Raw genomic sequence first — 20,662 nt, forward strand, 5'->3', positions numbered from 1 at the left:
TACCTGGGAAGATGCTGGCATGTTTCCAGGGTCCAGTCCTCCCGTCCAGGTACACACGCTGCACGTCCCTCCACATTCTCAAATACCCCTTTATGTGTCTCCACGGAATTCTGTAGTTTTCTTTCTGCAGGTTCAACACGTTTCTTATTAAGGTATTCCCAGATTCTTTTATTTTGAACTCTTTTGAAAAAAATGGAACCTTTTCTTCTTTTGTACAGATCACTATTTTTAATATCACTTTGTCCTCGGTGTTTGCCAAGTCCTGGCAGGTATGAAACAGGAAAGCGTTTCTTCCTTCCCCAGCTCATAAGTGCTGAGCTTTAAAACGAACCAGGCTCAAATGTTTTTTCCTTTTATAGATAATAAAACTGAGGTCATGACAGGTAAAGTGATGTTTAAGGATCATCTAACGTGTTAGGTGATTGACTATAGGTGAATATTTCCAAATGTCTGTAATCTCTGCATCAGTGTCTTGACAAACGTAAAATTACCCAGAACTATATCCATTCTCTTCCTTGTGTTTTGCTGTGTGGTTATGATAAATTACCGCAGACTTGAAGGCTCGAAACAATGCCGATTGTCACCTGTTGTGAGTGAGTGACGGCACCAGTAGACCACCAAGCTGCTGTCGCTCAGCCAGTCCCATGGGCTCCACTTCACCACCTATTTCTGACTTGCCTTGACTTTCTGTCCACAGCAAGCACAAGCTCTTTGTCCTGTTCCAAGTTCTGTTACTAATACTCTGACCTCCAGTGACACATCGTGCTTCCCAGGATTACAACGAGGTGGGGAAGGGCAGAGAGATACAGTCCGTGCAGGATGTCAGACCCTGGCTTCACCGGTCAGCGGCAGAGGTGTTCAGATGAACTGTTTGGAGAGCATGAAGTGGGCACTGTTAGCGGGAGCACACTGAGTCTGGGGTCTGCTGAGGCTTTACTGTTGGTCATCTCCTGAGCAAAAGCCATGACTCGTACACCAGGGTGGCCTATGACAAAGGAATAGTTAAGTGTTCCACACTGTGGACTGATGTGAATACATCCTGTGTGTCGTTGGTCTGGTTTGTTAAGTTATTGAAGTTCAGCATGTCCAACATAGGGTGTTAATACTGTCTCATTTTACCATGTTCTGCATATATTGTGGGAATTTGGTCCACTAGCCAGTTGTATGGAATGGCTTGGCCCAATGGGCAAAGTCTTCTCTGAAGATATATGACCCTATAAAACCAGGGGGAAAGGGTCTCACACTCTCTTGGACTGTGGAGGGCTTACTTAAGCCACAGCTCGGTGACCTTCTCCGCACCTTCCTCATCTCTTTGGAAACAAAGAGGCAGTGACACCTGGACCAGCAGGTTCGTCACTGGTTTCATTTCTGTATCGTCTGTGCACTGTATTAAATAAACCTGACTTTATCCCAGACCTCCTTTCACGCATTAGCTATGTGTCTTGATAACTGTGGAAAAGTCTAGGTCTTAATTCACTCCCAATGTCTGGGGTTGATTATTTGTATGAAGTGCGGAGTCCTTCCATCTTGACAATGTTATTCAAGATGGAGTCACTCGGGGCAAGGCCCAGCCTGCTCTGTACCCTCCTCTGATAGTTCTCTGTCTGTAAGGGTTGTTTGCACTAGGTTAGCTGAGATCAGAAGGCCTGCCAGAACACAATAGTCACTGTTCTATGGGGTCCAAAGGAGAAAGGGAGCTGAGCAGCAGCATTTATCTCTCTGCATCTCAACTGTGGGTACCATCTGACCAGTGCCACAGGCTCCTGACACCACACCTGTCCCGCTCCCCTCAAACCCTGAGCCATACTAACCATTCTTTGAATAGCCACTGTAAGGGTTGGCCGTGGCAACATGCATGGAAAGTTATGTTTCTCTCCCATCTACATAGACTGCGTAGACTCTTCTATGCATCCATTCATGTGGTCAACACATATTCATTAAACAGCACTGTGGACCAGATGCTGAGACCAGACACTGGGCTGAGTCCTGGGCACAGCACAGCGGGCAAGGTTTCTGTGTTCCTGCCCATTGTGTGTTCCATAGGCTGCGGGGAAGAACACTACCAACCACAGAGATGGGCCAGCCCTCACGGACTGCTGCTTCTTGAAGAAGCCTGGGTTCCTTTGTCTGCATACCATAGGATGAGAAAACCACTCTGCCGAGCACATTCATAATGATTCTGGCACTAATAATATGGAGTGTGGGGAAACAGAAAGGCGTCTCCATTTCCTGTATTTCTTCAGTTTTGAAGATTTCCTGAAATCCTCCCAGTCTTCCTCATCGTATTGCTAGTTAACACATTGTCTCTAGAAGGAAAATGTCTGGAGACAGGGCACACTAGGAGGCAGGTGACTATGAGGACCTACCCAATTCAGACTCTTCACCAAACATTTGGAGGGTCCCCTGCCTCCTTGTCTAGGAAAGCAAGCAAGCTGGCTTTTCTCACACACAGTCTCCTGGTTTTGTTTTCTGATACCCTCATACTCAATTGCTGTGCCTCTGTGCTTGAGCATAATGTAAATACTTAATTTGTTTAATAAATATCCTGAAATGGCCTCTTGGAGTTGTTACTAGAAGGGCACGAACCTTTTAAGTCACTTAGCCAGCACAGATCAACACTTAATGTCCTTAATGATGAGCGTGATCTTTTTTAGTGGCTGAAACGCTCCGTAATCAATGATGTGGCCCTGCCTGGAGGCAGGAGAAACTAGATAATGGGCAGAAAATGTCATGCTGGATTAGGCCAGTAATTTGAATCCCTGAAATCGGTATTAGTGTGGCAATTTATGGGAGAGCAGTTTCTTCCCAAGGCTAGGAAGAGCCCCCCAACATCTCTAATGTCCCTTCGTGATTTACACATTATTGAAACCCCTGGTGAGCCAGTGTCTGTTCTCAGCCCAAAGCCTCAGAGAGCCATCTCCTCCTCTCTCTCTCTCTCTCTCTCTAAGGCAAGTGCTCTGCCAGCCTCAGCAGGAAGCTCAGTGCTAGGCTGCAGGGGAGAAGCCTATCTAGCTGGGGTGCGGGGATGTCATCTGCATCTGTGGGACTGCCCTCCCTGTAGTTCCTTTTCTTCCTCCCCCTCCACGCTGGCCTTGAGAATTACTGCAGGGGTAAAAAACAAGCCTGTGCCTGGAATGTCAGCATTTAGGAGATTAAAGGAAAAAGAGCTTGCATTCAAGGCCAACCTGGTGTCAAAACAAACAAAGGGCTAGTGCCATGGCTTGGTGGTGAGACACAAGCTTAGCAGTTCCTGGCCCTAGTTCAGCTGTAGGGAAGGAGGGGGGTTCTCTAGGTATTAAATTCAGAAGCATGTCCAGGGGCCAGTCTTTGAATGTCCCCTCTTGCGCTTTGACCAGGGCCCCTCAATTTTGTCGTGGGATGTATTGGACCGTATCACATTCCCTATGTGTGTCATAATTTTCTAAATGCCTGTCATGCCTTCTGAACTCTTGCCTCTCCGGATCGAAATCATGTTCAAGCCTGTGGTCCCATTTGATGTGACTTCTTGCTGACCGGGAGCCTTCATTAATAGAATATTTCTGATAATTTGAGGGAATTATTTCATTATGAAATATGATTCCATTTCATGTTGTTTATTACTGTCGGCAGGCCCAGAACTTCTAAATGCTAGGAGCATGCTATAAATGAAACATAAATAATGCATTATAATTATGCTGAAGTAAAGCCAGACCTCCTGTCAGCCCACTGATGCACAGCCTTAAGAAATGGGCCCAAGTGTAAAATCTATTTTCCCAAGTGGATTATTTAAAACTAAAAATTTTTATATTCTCCTTTACTTGGTGGGGGGGAAGCAGATAAAACCTAATTTCTCATAGTTTTACAATAAATTTTCTATAATCAAGCTATGTGGAGCAAATCACTTGAACTTCCAGAGAGTCTTTGCTGACCCTGGATGAGGGTGCCTTTCAGAATCTGGCCACGCCACAGTCCCTGGGGGTTGATGATGGCCTAGACCCTTGGACACATGCTATTCTAGTTGTGTCGTATTGCGGGGTCTGCTGGGATTCTCAGGGCTGGAAATGTAGCCCCACTGCCATACTGTAGAGAGGAAAGGAGAATTTTGCTGGCAAGGAGGCTAGCGTGAGTTTCCCACTATGCAGCCGGTTACCGAAGCTTCTGCCCTTACAGCCATTTTCATCCTGGCGCCTCCAAGTGTCTCATGTGATCTTTGCTAAATCTATGTATCATATTTCAGAATTTGCTTAGTGCTTGCCGATTCAGAATGATCAGACTGTTTTAATTACTGAGGACTCATATTTTTGGTTCAACATCATTTTTTTTTTTAGTTCTGAATCTTATGGGATATTTGTTTTTCCAGATGAATTTTAGATTTGATTCGTTGAATTTCTTTAAAAAGAACAACTAAACAAATTTCTACTATTTTTCTGTTGCATCTTATTAAAAATATATTCTACTCCAAAACATCCATCTCAGAGAAAATAAGCATTGTTTGACAATCAGGTCTTTTTCTGACTCCGAGGCAGTGCGGTTTTGCAAGACAAGCTTACCAGCAAACAGTGGCCAACAGTGTTATTAGCAGGGCACCTACAAATGGCTCCGTGTTGGTAGTTCACATTTCAACTTCAACTCTATGTGCTGCATTAGCAAAATCAAGCTCATTAAAGCTGTATTCTTTGAGCCCGTCTCCACGAGCCCCTGAACCCACGCACACTTGGCACTCTCGTCTGGCACTGTGTAATCTTTCCTGCATTACACTTGAAAGTTCAGCTCATTCCGAAACCTCCAGTCAAGGATGTGAACTTGTTGCTTTCAGGGAGGCCGCATCTGTGCACTGAGCCATTACGCCATCTGTTAAAGTGGTCAGAGTTCGTTTGATTGCCTCCTTTGTGGACAGACTTGTACCGTAAGAGCATGTGTTATTGAAAACATAATTTTCCTCATCATTATGCGTTCTTTCTAGCCAGATCACAACCTGCTAGAAATCTATTGAACGTGGAGTGAAAAGCTCTCCAGAATAGCTGTTCTTAAGAGATTAAATGATTGCCATCTCTGTCCCATTTCTTTTATCTCATAATCAAGTTCAAGATGACACTGGATATCTCAGCTGAAGTGATTATTTGAAATAGAAATGGCTCTATCCCCTTCGCACTTCCCACTGCTGAATGCCGGGTCTTTTCTCTTTTCATTTGCATTTTTGTTTGTGTTTGGTTCCTTAGGGCCGTGGCCAGGGTCAAAGACTAGCTTCTGTTTTTAAATGACTAACTGAAGTTGGGCTGCGTTTTAAATTTTCTGTATTCAAAGACACTCGTTGTACAACAGAGCTCATCACGTTTTAGAGCTAACTCAGACTTTATCGTCTAGTGCAGTCGTTCAGATTGACAAGTGAAGAGCTAGGAATTTGAACTGCTAAGAGATTTTCCAATGGACACAAAGCCTTCCCCATGGTTACAAAGTCCTGGGGCAGCCCAGCGGAGACAGGAGTGCCTATCTGGGCAGTTTCTACTGCAGCATTGAGGACAGAGAGAGCTAGTGACCCATAAGTACAAGGTGCCTTTTTTTTTTTTTTAGTGATTAGTTCAAGATGCTGTGTCGACTCTTCTCCCCATCCTTGGGGCTGCCTGGTCTCTGCTGTTTTCTTCCATCACAGTTTCTCTTCCAGAGAACTGAACTGAAAGAACAAGATAGCATCAATGTTTGTTAGCGACTCTGCTAAAGCACTTGCTACAGAAGAAGTATCAGACTGCCAGATGTGGGAGTTGGGCCACATAATGATTGCATTTATCCCCAGGCCTACAGGTGGTCAATAATTAGACATCTAAACTTACATTCTTTTCTTCTTCTAAAATGTCTAACTTTCTGACTCCTTATTCTTAAAATGTCGTATCTGGGAGAAAGTGAGTCTTTCAGGATAAATCACTCTCCCAAACATGCTTGTATTTCCCACCCACTTTTCTCTTTGCTTGGGCTGGTCTACTTTGTCAGCTCTAGAAGGCAGAGCTGCATATTAAGAATAATATTTATGGTCTGGGGAAATGGCTCATTAAGTAAGAGTACTTAGGCAATCATGAGGTCCTGAGTTCAAGTCCCCAGAACCTACGTAAAAAGCCAGGGATAATCCCAGCACTGTTAGGGGTGGAGATGCAGTGGGGAAAGTATCAGTGGGGCTTGCTATCTGTCAGCCTAGTTCCAGGTTCATCAAGAGACTCAGTACTCAAGAGAATAGTGAGTGATAGAACAAAATATACCCAATGTTCCCCTCTCACTTCTGTGCCTAGACACGCACATGTGTGTACACACTACACACACACACACATATGCACACAGACACCACAGATAAAGTCTCCATAGATAAAGTCTCCATTCAGCTGAGTATGTAGTCTTCTTAATAGACTGCCTATTTAGTATGCACAATGCCCTGAGTTCCATGCCGATCAGCACCATGTAAAAATCCAGGCATAGTAGCCCATGACTATAGTTCTAGAACTTGGGAAGCAGATGCAAGAAACTTAGAGGTTCAAGGTTATCCTTGGCTGCATACTGAATTGAAGTCCAGCCTGGACTATATAAGACTCTGTCTCTAAATAGATTCATAAACAGAAATTATAATAGGGGCAACCAGCAAGTTGGTTCTTTAAATTACAGAACTAAAGAAAATAGTCAAGAATATTATGACAACATCTGAGGAGAAATTAGAATGAGAAACTATTTTCCCCCCAAACTATGGTAGTCCCCTTATCCCCTTATAGGTAGTTCTATCTAAGGAAAGGTTTTACTTCCCTTAGATACAATTATTCAGAACCTCGGCCCAGAAATATTAAGTGGAAAGTTGAGAAATAAATACTTCACAGGTTTTAGATGGTGCATTCCTCTACCAGCAGGGCCTCTTACTCACCCTGTGGCACGGAGTCGTTTTCTTGTCCTGCATCGCCACATTGTGCGCTCTAGCTGCCTGTAGTTGCTCACTATCCTTCTTGTGTGTGGAGGGGGCTATTTTGCTTTTGTTCACACCTGTCCCCACCTCTTAGCTCATAGAAGGCAGTAACTGGGTGTTGAATAAATGAATTTGTGGAATAAATTAACAGTGGCCCCAACATGTGGCAGTCATAGTGGTAGCAATTTCATCATGATGTATCCTTATCAGTGTACTATTGTGCTGCTCATTGCTGTTGTCAATTCTCTTACAGTGTCTAATTAGACATGGCCACAGGTACTCATGTGTAGCAAAAATATGGTAGACGGAGGGCTAGATGCTGTCCATGGTTTCAGTCATCCACTGGGAGCCTGAGAAAACAAAGGGGCGGCTACTGTGTATTTATTGTCTCGTCTACCTGGGTTTAGAAAGGATTGAAAGCAGGATAGTGGGCACATTAGGGTGGTTTCTCTTGCAAATGGCAAGGAGTCTTTTACAAAAGGCCTGAAATACCAGGGGATTTAGGGTCAGTGACTAAGAATCTTCAATAGGACAAGTTTCAGGTATGTTTTGATAAAACTCTAGCACCCTTAGCTCTTCTGAGCCCTCCCATCCATGTAGATAGCTCCAGCTGTTAATCAACACTGGGGTGCCTGTGCACAAACCATCAGATCTCTGTGCCACTGGATGCCAGGGCTCTGTGCAGACGTGCATCCGTATGGAAGGAAAATGCTGTCCTAAGACCGGACCACCCTTTCACATCCCAGATGTCCACACTGGAAGAACCTCTTCAGCTTGCAGACTCTCCAGATGTTATCACATGTGGATCAACTTTTACCAATCACTGGTGGCAGGGAAGAAATGCCAGATATCAGCTGACATAAGCCAATCAATTCTTAACAAGCACTGTGCTAAGGGGAGGTAAGATTACTATGATTGACTTAGACCAGTCCAGTCCTATGTCTAGAACTTGAGGTTGGGATCTGTCCCTCTTAGGTAATAGCTGTTACCTAGTAGAGTGGGTAGCTTGGATATGGGTAACTAATGGCAACCACTTTGTTATTGTTCCTAACTGCACTTGGTGCTAACGAGGCCCAGGGCTCCATGGCTTCTGAAAGTCTTTATTCTTGGCCTAGTCTGGGCACCCTTTTATCATTCATAGCTCATGTAACAGACCCATGTAAGCCTGTTCAGTCACTCTACCTTCCCAGTCGTCCTGTAAGGAACTTATATTCAGTGGTGTGTTTTCTGTACAATGATGGGCTACTTAAAGGCTTAATATTGCTACTTGTTGTTGGCAGACTAAATATTATTGAACAGATATGCATGCGACAGTGGTGAGCAGTCTGCTGTACGGTTTCCTAGAACTGTCATTTCACTTGTCCACAACTTCAGACTTCATCTGTCTTTGTAAAGGCATGTTTAATTTGGTCTAAAAAGCATTTTGAAAATAGCTGAAGATGGATGTGTTGCAAGTCCTGAGATCCCTTTCAACTAAATGAGACTCTGAAGTGACGTGCTCTGGCTGACGGCAATTTAAATGCGCCATTCAAATGGACTGCATCTCCCAAAAGAAACCTTCTGCTGTCTGAGCCTGGATTCCTGCTGAAAACATAGCCTGCCAGGAAGATTTGAGTGCCCGTTATTGTGATACAGAGAGTGAGAGGGAGAAACAACACCAGTGTCTGTTACTGAGTTCAGTACCACAATGGGAGACATTGGAACTGCACAAACCCAAGAAAAGACCTCAGAGTTGGCTGTCCAAGAGACAAAGGTTAATAGTTTATCCCATTTTATCCACTGAATCCCCTGTAGGGCCATAAAGCCTTCTGTTCCTGTGTCTTATGCTTGTGTGTGCACATGTGCACACATGCCAGCTGTCTGAGCAGTCCCAGGCAAACGGCTAGATACCCGCAGGGCATGACCAAGGCAGTGTCCCCCAACAGTGGGAGTAAAGTGGGTGCAGGGTGCAAGGTGAGCACAGAGGGGTCAAATGTGCAGTGAAGAGGTTGCCAGTCACGTGGAAGTCCAGGAAAGACCAGAAATCACCCCATTTCTTGTTCATCTTCCCTGAGCATCTGAGTGATTTTCCTTAACATGTGTCTTTAAAAGGTAAAATTAATAAACACATTACCAACGCAGTTGCGGCAGAGCCCTGCAGGACTCTCATCAACAAAGAGTCGAGCTCGCCAGTGGAGGGAAGCGGCAGGGTCCTCACAAGAGAAGTCTGCTGTGGGGAAAGCTGTCATTACTGCATCTTCAATTGGCGGGTCCTCTCTTCCCCAGCGGGGGCTCCTTGCTTGCTGGATAATTTTTACTCTTCCTGTTCTGTCAATATGACAGTTTTGTCCCTAATAGAATGGCAGTTTTGACTTTCATTGAAATTATTCCACAGAGAACCGAAAAGAAATGCGCTCTCTCCCCATTTCCTCTTTTCCAAAACTGCCCTCCATAAAAAAACTTTTCTCATTTAAATTTTTGCTTCCACACTGAATTTCTCATTCATGTTTCAAGGAAATCAAATACGGTGTCAGCTTTCAAAAGCCATGCTTGATGATGGCAGTGACTCACATAATTACTGACTGTCAGTGTGTTTGCTAGGAACACAGGGATGTCTGGCAGCCCTGCTCCCACCAGCAGGAGCCCCTCAGTGTTGGTCTTCACTGGGCTGCTTTTCATCTCAAGTCTAGCGGTGGCCAGACACAGAACTGGGCCGTGGTCTGCACCATCCATTCAGAAAGCACGCGCCTCAGGGGACACTCAAAGTATTTGTTGAAGAAAGGTCTTTAAGACAATTGCTTTTTTAACCTCGGTGTGTATGTGTGTGTATGCCGCCTGTATGTATGATGTATATTGTGTGTGTGTGTATGTGTTTGTATGTAGCATGTGTGTGCCTGTGAGCACATGTGTGCTATAGTATACACGTGTAGGTCAGAGGACAGTCTTCAGTGTGTGTCTTCACCTTCCACCTTGTTTGAGACAGGCTCTCCTTTCTGGTGCTGTTCATCAGTGCATGTACCAGGCGAGCTGGCTATCCATGGGTTCTGGGGATTCAAACTCAGGTCCCTGTGCGCCTGTGTCAAGTGTGTTATCCACTGGGCCATCCCCCAACCAAAGCCATTATTTTAGTACATGTTGATTTAGCAAGAACATTCCCAGTGGTTGCCTCAAACTGTGGTTCCTTTAGCTCAGTAGTTCTCAATCAAGGAGGACTTGGTCTTTCCTTCTGCCACCATCACCCCAGGAACACTTGCAGTTTGGGGGGTATCATGTGGATAGAGGGCAGAGATCCCGCTGAGCACCCACAGTGTATAGTCATGCTCTGTTGTAATAAAACTCTCTCCGCTGAGGTCGAAAACCCCTGCTCTAGCTGCTAAGGATCTGCACACTAGGAAATAGGCTGTTTGGGATACTCAGACTAAAGAGAGAATATGCAATACTAAGGAACACTTTGGTTCTTTGCCTTTTTGTGTATGCAGGCACGCGCATGGAAGCCAGAAGTCTTAGGCCTCAGTCCTCACCTTCTACCTTGTTTGAGGCAGGATCTGTTTGTCATTTGCTGCTGACCCACGAGATCCCTGCAGCTCTCCACTCTCTGCTTCCATTTCGCTGTAAGAACACTGTGATTACAGATGTGTGCTGCTGTGTCTGGCGTCGTGCGGGTTCTGGGAATCTGAACTCTGGCCTTCATGCTTGCACAGCAGGTGGTTACCCACTGAACCATCTCCTCAACCCCCTTAAGTAATACTTTAAGGTGGAATTGGTCATCACTCCGTCATCTTTCTCCTATTTAGCGTATAACCTCTGGCTTCCACTCAAATGAATATAGATATTTATGGGGTTGCAATTGTAACAAAGATACTAGCTTGCATTCTTGTTCATAGTTTAAAATGTCATTTTCATAGTCTTTATGTCATTTTTAATGAAGAACATTGCATTATTTTAATGTAGTACCATCTATAAGCCTTTTTCTCTTGGTTTCGCTTTTCTTTTTCCCTTAAGTAACTTTGGAAACGTCGGTATTCCCGTCTGAAATCTCCTTTGGAGACCTGCCAAGAGCTACTCTGAAATGATTTTACAACAAAAACAACTTTTCAAGAAACAAGTATTTTCAGGGCATTCTAAGAAGTTATGTTTAAAATGTTTGTATAAGAAACAGTTACTACTTAAGAGAAACACTCACTATTTACATATTTTTTATTAAAGTAAGAACTCTTGGGGTTCGGTACACGGCTCAGTTAATTGGGTGCTAGCCTTGCAAGCACAAGGACCTGAGTTCGATCCCCAGAACCCACATAAAAAATTTAAAAACAAAACAAAACTGGGCTTGATGGCACACGTTTGTAATCCAGGCACCAGGGAGAAGGAGACAAGTGGGTTCTTGCTGCATGGATTGTTAGCCTAGCTCAAGTGTCAGTTTCCAGGTCAGTGAGCCCCTCTGCCTCAAATAGAAAGGTGGGCGGCACCTGAGAAACAACACCCCCGGCTATCCTCTGGACCCCACATGAACTAGCACACACATGTGCTCTCATGCATATGTGAACACACACACACATAACCTTGTGTGTCCCCTCAGAAATCAGTAGGCAATACTGTGGCCTGCCTTGTGAGAGATCACAGTGGGAAACCCTGGTTCCCCAAGACTCAGACCTCATAGCCTCTGGTTATGAGGAAGTAGGGAAGTGCCAGCTCTGCCTACCAAAGTCTACACAACATCACCACGAGACAGCTTTGATTAACCAATTAGGATGTGCACAAGAGAAAACATTGAGTCTTATATTCATGAAAGTAACTGCACATTACTTCCTACTGTAATATAGTGTATGGAAGAATGTTTGTTTTAGAAAAGTGAAAACCTTAGAGTTCAGCTGGTGGTCTCCAGTCCTGCCTGAAGGTCTTCCCGCACTCCTGAGTCCAGAGAAGGTTGCACAGAACCCCATCCCATACCCTGTAGGAACCTAAACACTTCTCAGGATTCCTCCAAATTTCCAGAGAGCATCTGGCCCTCAACTCTCCCATCTGGGAATTAGTTCAGTTGATGGACCACATTACCACAGCCCATTTGCCTTCCTCCTCCCTCTGCTTCTGCTCAGACAGCTCTCTCCTTGGTCCTCTCAGCCCCTGACTCCAGACTCAAGCTCCTCATAGTGTGTGCATCTATCACAATCCTCGATGGCAGTCAGGAAGAGGTTATATTAAACACCATAGATGCTCCTTGTGAACATGGCAGCTCACTGGAGCGCTTTTAAACACTGCTCCATCCCCTTGTGTGGTGTGCACCCTTTGTCCTGCACCTTCTCTTCCTGCATCTCTCTTCCTGTACCTCTCTTCCTATTCCTCTCTTCCTGCACCTCTCTTCCTATTCCTCTCTTCATGTACCTCTGTTCCTGCACCCCTCTTTCTGTTCCCCTCTTCCTGTACCTCTCTTCCTGCACCTTTCTTCCTCTACTTCTCTTCCTGCACCCCTCTTCCTGCACCTCTCTTCCTGTACCTCTCTTCCTGCACCTCTCTTTTCTTGTTTCTCTTTTTTTTTCTCCCAAAGGGTCCTCAATTTTTCATCAGAAGCCATACAGAGCAGCGAGCTCTCTTGAGTCCCTGCTGCCAAAAGCAATTCCAGGCAGGTCTCTATTATGCATCTTAAAAACAAATCAAAAGGACCTTTAATGTCATTGGACTTATTTTTTAGAAAACACTTGTTATTGTTAATAGCAACTTATTTTCCTCTCATGCATCTCTGTAAGCTCAATTCCTTTCAACAGTCCATTCTAAGCCTCGAGCTTAGATAGGTGACAACATCTCTGTCTGTGTGTCAAACCAGAGAGCAATTTCCTCACTGGCTTCACCATGGCAAAGTAGACTCGCGCATGTCCAGGGTTCAGCTTTGCTTCACAGTCCCCTACCTTTTGATACTGTGACATAGCATTGTCATCTATGAAGGTCATCCTTGAGGCCCACATAATCAAGTCTCTCTCTCTCTCTCTCTCTCTCTCTCTCTCTCTCTCTCTCTCTCTCACACACACACACACACACACACACACACACACTCTGTCTGTCTGTCTCTCTCTCTCTAAGCAAGTTTTACGATTTTATGTTGAGCCACATTCACAGCTGCCCTGGGCCTTGGGTTGGATACATCTACCTATCCTGCCCAGTGTTCCAGGGAATCTTCCTTCATCCTTCATCATGCTCAGCAGCCTGCTTTCCCGAAGCCCATCTCCTCTGTGTTTTTTCCCATGCTCACCCTGTGTTTCCCGAATGCAGCTGAGCACAGAGACGATAATGGACTCACTCGTGAATCTCTGGGTGGTATTTGGAGGTGGCTTCTTCCCCGTGCTTTATTTCACTGGCTGCTCTCGCAACAGTGGACAGTAGTAGGACAGTCTCTTTATTCGATCCCAACACCTCCTGGGAGGTAATACGTTGTCCATAATATTGTCGCCAGTTTCCTCGGCTCCATTTCCTCCACAAATTCATTTATTCAGCACAGAGTCGTTGCCTGCTATGAGCTAAGAGGTGGGGACAGCTGTGGGCGAAAGCTCTTGCGCTCCTGGAGATTGTTTCTAGAAGCAGTGAGAGGTACTGAAATATTTGGGGGCTGAGCATTTTCAGGTGGCACTAAAGCAGTGTGTTCCTGTTTCAGAACCGGGGTTGAAGGCTTTCTTTCCCACAAACAGAAATGAGGTTCCTTTTTACCTACTGGCAGTCCTCCCCTCTCCACGTCTCCAGCTCTCCCACCAGCCCGCCTGTTCGTGTCACACTGTGATTGAGTGTGGGTGTTCCAGTCTCCCACAGAATGCTTGTGTTGGTACTAAGAATTAAACTTTGAACCCTTAAGCTTCGGTTTCCTCTTTGTTCAAGTCGAAAGGACCAGACCGTTCATGTGTGTGAAACGTCAGCCAGCATCAGCTAGTGTACTGTGTCTCGTTCCAAACATAAACAGGAGATACCAGATGTCCCTCCATTTGATATGGGAATACAGTGCCCTCTCTAAGCCATATTAATGGACTTTCCTCTTTCCCATCCGTGGTGACAGTGGACCCACCTTCTGTGGAAAGCTGTGGCAAAGACAACAAGAATAATTCAATGTTAATATGATAACAACAGGTTGTTTACAGGAGAAAAGTGGGCAGAGAGATTTGCTTTCTACAGCCTTTCTAGTGTCCCGATAAATGAGTGAAAAGACACTCAAAATATCACCAGAAGCAGTTGATCCTGCTGGTTCTCCCCTGCGTTATTCGCCCTGTGAGATTTTAGTTCAGACATACCAGCTCGGAATAGAAAGGGGAAGAAGACTGTTTCTCTAATCAAATACTTAGGCAATGTGAAGGATCTTCAATTATCTAATTTTATTGAAGGGATGGTTTATATCCCGTAGCCAGTGATGTGCAATCCTGTGATTGTTTTAAATCCCTTAGAAGAGATCTGACATTATGCTCCGCATGCTGTACAGCGTGAAATCACCATGTATATTTCACCAAGAGATATAACAAGAAGAATAGCCTCCGTGGTACGCAGTCATTTTATCCCAATACGCTGCAACATGGTTTTTGCCCTGGGGCAGAGAAGTAGGATTTTTTTTTTCTCTACTTCAAAAGAAAGAAAAATTATCATCACTCCATCTAGAACCATTATAGACTTCAGAGACTTTGGCATGAAATATTCAGAAAGTTTATTTTAGAATTCAATATTTTAAAAGCCTGCTTTAAAACTATTACAGTGATTAGTGGCTTTCTTGCTTAGGCCAGTCTTTGCTTTTAAAAGCCCTGTGTTGTGGTTGGTACCGTTGTTTTCTGTAGAATGTCATTTGCATCAACCACCCGTGCTCCGAAGGAAGAAGGCGTACCCTGCCTTGTTTCAGGATGTCCCCAAGGGAACCTGGGACCATGCTCCTGCGTTCCCCTTGCAGATGTGCTCTTTAGTAGGCGCGTCTTTTCCTGCTGGTCCAGCCGAGGAGCTGCTGCTGGCCGTTTTGTGTTCTGGCTGTGCCTTACCTTAACCACCTAGAAAATGTGTCCCTCTCTGCTGCCCGTTCAGGGAGCAGAGCCACGTCTCTGAGGTTCCGAGGACACCCCCTCAGAGGCTTCCCGCACCCTTAGTCAAGGGCTCACATCTCCGCCACTCCTCATAGGAATTTGAAAAGCTTAGTACGCCTGTTGTGTGGATTTAACAGTGATCCCACGAATGCGAGTGAAGCCAGGAAGGAACCGCGGAATCGTGCTTAGCCATGCAGGAACTCCCTGTGTGGCGTTGATTATATAGGGTGGCAATGGCAGGAGGCGGTGGAGCCCTGACTTCAGAGTTTCACGGGCCTTGATTGAGTTGAATTTTAGCTGCTCTCTATCAGTGTGATCCGTAGAAAACTTTCAGGCCTCCTTAAGGCTCAGTAGCTCTGTATATAAACTGGGTCAACCCCAGAATTGGTGTTAAGATTCTGCCGTCTTGGGGTATAAAGGCAGAGGTGGGTAAGACATCAAACTTAGTTACCATCACTGTTGGCTGCTAAAACAGTTTTCTCTTATTTATTCATCTCACATTTTTGTTATAGGATGTGTTTGTGTATATATTATGTATATAAATGTAATATATATGGGATCACTAGAACAATAATTTTTCCTACTTTTGTTTGAGACAGGTTCTCATATAGCCCAGGCTAGCCTCACACTCACTATGTAGATGAAGAGGACCCTGATCTTTTGATCCTCCTGCCTCCAGCTCCCTAGTGATAGATTATAGGTGTTGTACCTCTGTTCCCAGTTTTCTGCAGTGCGAGGGTGAAACTCAGGGCTCCGCACATGCTTGTCAAACACTGTCGCCCCAGCTGCAGCGTATTCCTCCCTTTCTTGAGTAACATACGCATTTAGATCCATCCCTCAGAAGCATTCCATTGTGTTACTGTGGGTTTTCATAAATCCCCCTTCTTTCCTCTGTACTTTAGGTGTTAGTAGTGCCAGAGAGGGAAGCACAGGCATCAGCCTAGGTCTTCAGATAGGGTTGGCTCCTCCCTCATGCTTCATGCAGAGAAGGGAAGGTTCCAGAATGCTCTTGATACAGAGGTGCTGACAGGAATAATGTGTAAGTAACTTTCCATGTTGTTTTCCAGGGAAGCAGATCAAGACTCAGACGGTCACGTCAGCTTCCGAGACTTTGAGTATGCCATGAACTATGGACAGGAAAAATGAAGCCGGATGCTTGTGGAAAGGCAGTTCTGGACAGACCAGTGAATTGTAATCTAGGTGAAGGTCACACAGAGCTCACTCTTTTGCCGTGCTGTCTGCTTATGAGTAAACTCTTCGTCACAGTTTTTGAATGCTGATATTGGACCTAGAGGTAGGAATCTCTTTCCATGTGTCTAAGAGCCCTGAGTCAGGCTGCCGTTGCTGGCCCCTCCACCCAGTGGTTTTTCCTTTCCACTCCTGTGAGCTCTCCATTCTTCATACTGTGAACTGGAGACTGTTCATTCCACTCTTTGCCTGCTTGGGTCCCTAGCTCTTATCAGCTCTGGGGAGGGTTAGCTTTGGCCTGCTAGTGGTGTCATCATCCTTCATTTGCTCAACATTGGTGGAATGTCAAGCTTACTGCCATCTAAGCAATGAACAAAAAACAAAGGCTTCTCTTATATAAAGTCCCTGGAGCGCACATCAGGGGGTATACAGAACACAGGAATCGGCTGAGACCAGGCGGCCAGCCATTCTTTATGCAGAGAAAACCAGAATGCAATTGGGGTCTTAATGGACAAAAGGGTGTGATTTGGGGTTCTTTTAAGTAACCTGAACCTGGGCTTCCTGCTTTGGAGACACTCGCCTGAGCTGGCCAACAACCCTCTGCTGCATACTTCTGGCTCAAGGAAGTTTAGCTGTGCTCTGCTCTTGAAGTTCAACCGTCCCAAAGTTAGGAGTCTCCACACCCTACCACATCCCTGGGATCCAGTGACTGCTTTCCTGGAGCAAACTGAGACACTGAGCATATAGCATAGCATCTATTAAAAATAATTCATAAATACTGATCTTGCCATTTTAAGTGTTCAGATTTCAGAACATTAACATTTGTAAAAGAAATTAATGTAATTTGTTTTTAAAGTGCTAAACATTAAAAGATAAAGTAAAAATATAAATTTGTGTAGCAAGCATTAAACAAGCTTCATGCTCATATAAATTATTAGCAGATAGCCTTAAGAAAAATAAAGCTTTTAGCTGTGATAAACCAAAGAAACCTAAGGATATGGGATGACTAAATGTGATTTGTTCCTCTAGATGGGCCCCTAGGAACATACAGTAGAGATGAATGAAGCTCAGGCTTTTTCTGCTGCTTGTAACAGTGTGGGAGACTAGGTGAGGGCCATGCAGGAACACCACTGTTTCCATGATTCTTCTGTAAATCTAAAATGATCCCAAAACGGAGTTTGTTAAAAATTAAAGGCTTGTTCAAACATTCATAAACTAAATGAAGAAGCAATGAAAATCATTTCTCAACATGAATGAAATATTACTCAAAGACAGAAATGGTTACGGTATCATTGAGATGTGTGTATGATTTTGTTCACAGTATTCCAGTTTGACTTTTCTCAGCAAGTGTTCCCATCATAGTAGACAGACTGAGCGAGTCATTGATCCTGGTCTCAAAACATAAAGGAGAGATTTTAGATTTCTTAACTACAAAAATCAACAAACAAAAAACCCACTAATACGATTTATTAACAAAGCCATTCTTTCAGTAATGGCCAGAGTCCCAAACTTCTGTTTGGTGCTCCTATCTGTCATCTGTCTGTCCTGAACAAGATGACAAGGGAAAAAAAGGAGTTACTTCCATGGATGTAGGAAGCAAGAGGTGAGTCTGGGAATGTCTATTGAGCAACTCCCGTGATTCTAGATTAACCAAGACATTTTATCTCAATGACAGAAAACTACCCAATGAGAATTTACTTTGAAAAAGGAAAAAGAAAAGAAAATCACTGAATTAACTTTCTGAGACCTAAGAGAGGGAGGATGGGGTGCAGCTGGGCCTCAGGATCCACACTAGCACCTCCAGAGTCCTCCCTTCTTCCGTAGTTACCAACAGCTTTACACCATCTTCACGAAGAACTGGTCCGTGATCCAACCAGATCCAAGTTCAGAGCATCTAGGAATAGGCTCTGACTGACCCCACTCAACTCTGGTTCATCCAGAGGGTATGGGCAAGTCCCCTGTGGGTACTCAAGTGCATGCGGCCAGGGCTGGTCATAGAGGAAGGTAACAACCTAGGCAGCCTTTCTGGTTGGGACCTTCTAAGAAGGTTCACATCCCTGAGTTTGCTACTCAGGAGCATCCAGGCTCTCTGAGGAAAGAACAAAGAAAGGGTGACAGAGAAGCTGCCCTTACCCCTCGCTTTTAGGATCCATCCTCTTCCTTGTCTGGGAGGAGCTTTCCCCATCCTCTCACTTCCAGAACCCAGCCCCCACACTGCTGCCGGTGCAGTGTGACCTTGCTGGTCTTACCCCAGCTGGGTGACCTCACATAGGCATCTATTCAAGCTGACGAACTCAGTCTCAGCTCTTGGAGGACATCGAGACTGTGCCTGCATTTAGGTGATCCTCTGCATGCCTGAGCAAGGGACATGACTCAAGAGTGGGGGGCAGCCATGCTTTCAGTCACGTGGTCTGGAAAATCCGAGCAGCTGGTTTGCAGTGAGCAGAGAGGGGCTTAAAAATAGACAGCGGAGGGAGCAGTGAGAGAGAAGCAGCCCTGCGGTGCTTGGTTTCTGGTTAGAGCTTATGTGCGAGACTCAGTCACAGCCCTTTGGGTCCTGTGAGGTAACTGCATCCTTCCAATAAATCTTTCCGCTCCAGCCAGCTGGAGTGACTTTCTGTTATTTGAAACCCAGAGAGCCTTCACTTTTGTGAGCTTCCAGCCAAGGACAGAGTCCTGGGTGACATTAGCATTTGTAGGGCAGAAAAAAAAAATAATAAAAGCCCAGCAGTTGAAGATGGGATTGATAGTCCCGTCATCCCATCCCAGCCTTTGAGCCCTTCGCTGGTCCAGCTCCGGGTGTCCCCGCTACTGCAGCCTTCAGAGCAGTCGCACCAGTTCCTCTCAGACCTCAGCTCAGATCCATTCTCTTGGGTCTGAGGTCGTGGCGCAGCCTTTGGAGTCCTCTTGCAACCTCCACGACAGGGTCGTCTTGATCCTTCTGTACTGACCTTTCCAGTTGCCTGTCCCAGAACCAGTCTATAAGTGAGAGGATTTTCCCAAGTCCCGTAGCTGGCCAGTCGTTCTTCATCAACATTCTCCAAGGATGATTTCAGCCACTGCCAGGAGTCCGGTTATCGCCTTGATTGATACGACTCCATAAACAAGGCTTTATCTTTGATCGTGACCTCTGCTCAACTCCAGGCCTGGTTTCCCTCCCCAGTCAGACGTCCCCACCTCGGTGCAGACTCGCTGAACTAAAATCAGACGCATTGTTCCCCCAATTTTCAAAATTGTTCTCCTAGCCTGTGTTTTCTATTTCTGTTGATGACAGCCTCCCTGCCCATCCCCCACCCAAGCTGTCATCCAAGCCAGCTGCCTCAGAGTCTCCCTTTCTCCCCATCTTGCTTGGCTCTGACAGTCAGTCACCAGATCCTGTGGACCATGTCCTTGTAAATTCTTCCTGATTTTTTTTTTCCATTCCATCCTGATCTTTCTGCCCAGGTCCTTAATCCCGGCCAGCTCTTCCATCCAGTGACGTGTTCTTTTGTTTATCCGTGTAAAGATGAGCGCAGGGTACACAAATACTGCTGTCAAGGAATTTTAGTCTGGCATGTCAGGGACATTCCTAAAGCACAAACAAAATGACCTTCTTCTACTCAGGAGCTTCCAGGGGCTCTCTTTTCTGTTGGACAGTGCCTAACCCTGTTGAAAATGCCCACTCAAAGCCTTCTATATTAGGTATCACTTTATGTTTTCAGTTTTGCTGTCCATGACTCCCCCTGCCACATCACCCAGCAACCACAGAGACACAAGCACAGTCCCGTCACCTAAAAACACAAAAATTGCAGCAAATATTTACTCGAAGAAGAACAGTAATAATCTCAGGATTAATATCTGATGAGATAAGAAAGTGAAACAATAAAAAAATAAAACTTAGGGCCTTGGAAGATAGCTCTGTCTGTGCCCACAAGCATGAGGACCTAAGTTTGATCCCCGGAACGTACCTTTAAAAGACCAGCACTAAAGAGACAGGATGATCCCCAGAGCTTACTTGCCAGTCAGCCTGGCCTAACCAGTGAACTTAAGGAATGATAGACCCTGTCTCAGAAAACAATGTTTCCTGAGGAACAAGACTAGAGGTTGACCTCTGGCTTCTATGGCCCCCACACATGTGCACACATACCTATATGAACACACACTCACAAATGCACTTATATGTACCCCCAAAAAAGTAAGAAAGAAAAGAAAGCAGCCCAGGTATGGTAGCACAAGTCTTTAATGCAGCATTTGGGAAGAAAAGAAGCAGAATTGCTTTGTGCTTGAATCTAGTATGGTCAGCATACTAAATTCCAGGCCAGCCTGGGTTACTTAGGGAGATTCTGTCTCAATAAATAAATGAATAAATAAATAAAATTTCATTTTTAAAAATACATTGAAAAGTTGAGTGTGGTGGTCCATGCTTGTAATCTCAACACTTGGGAGGTACAGTCAGGAGGACCACGGGTTCAAGACCAGTTACATAGCTGGGCTAAAGCTAAACAAGGCTACATGAGACCCTTTTCTCAAAAAAAAGAAAAAGAAAAGGAATATAAACACTAACTATTGG

General features: G+C 45.0%; 1 protein-coding gene across 1 annotated transcript in view; it reads left to right on the forward strand.

The window, feature by feature from the left end:
* Positions 1-17,333, forward strand: part of Efcab11 (EF-hand calcium binding domain 11) — a 166,853-nt gene extending 149,520 nt beyond the window's left edge. The window contains exon 6 of the mRNA XM_048449426.3: positions 15,993-17,333. Within this exon, the coding sequence (XP_048305383.3) occupies positions 15,993-16,071 (79 nt within the window). The 3' untranslated portion in view covers positions 16,072-17,333. The remainder of the gene's footprint in view (positions 1-15,992) is intronic.
* The last annotated feature ends 3,329 nt before the right edge of the window (positions 17,334-20,662 follow it).

Source organism: Myodes glareolus, chromosome 11, assembly GCF_982192425.1.
Source record: "Myodes glareolus chromosome 11, mMyoGla1.1, whole genome shotgun sequence".
NCBI lineage: Eukaryota > Metazoa > Chordata > Mammalia > Rodentia > Cricetidae > Myodes > Myodes glareolus.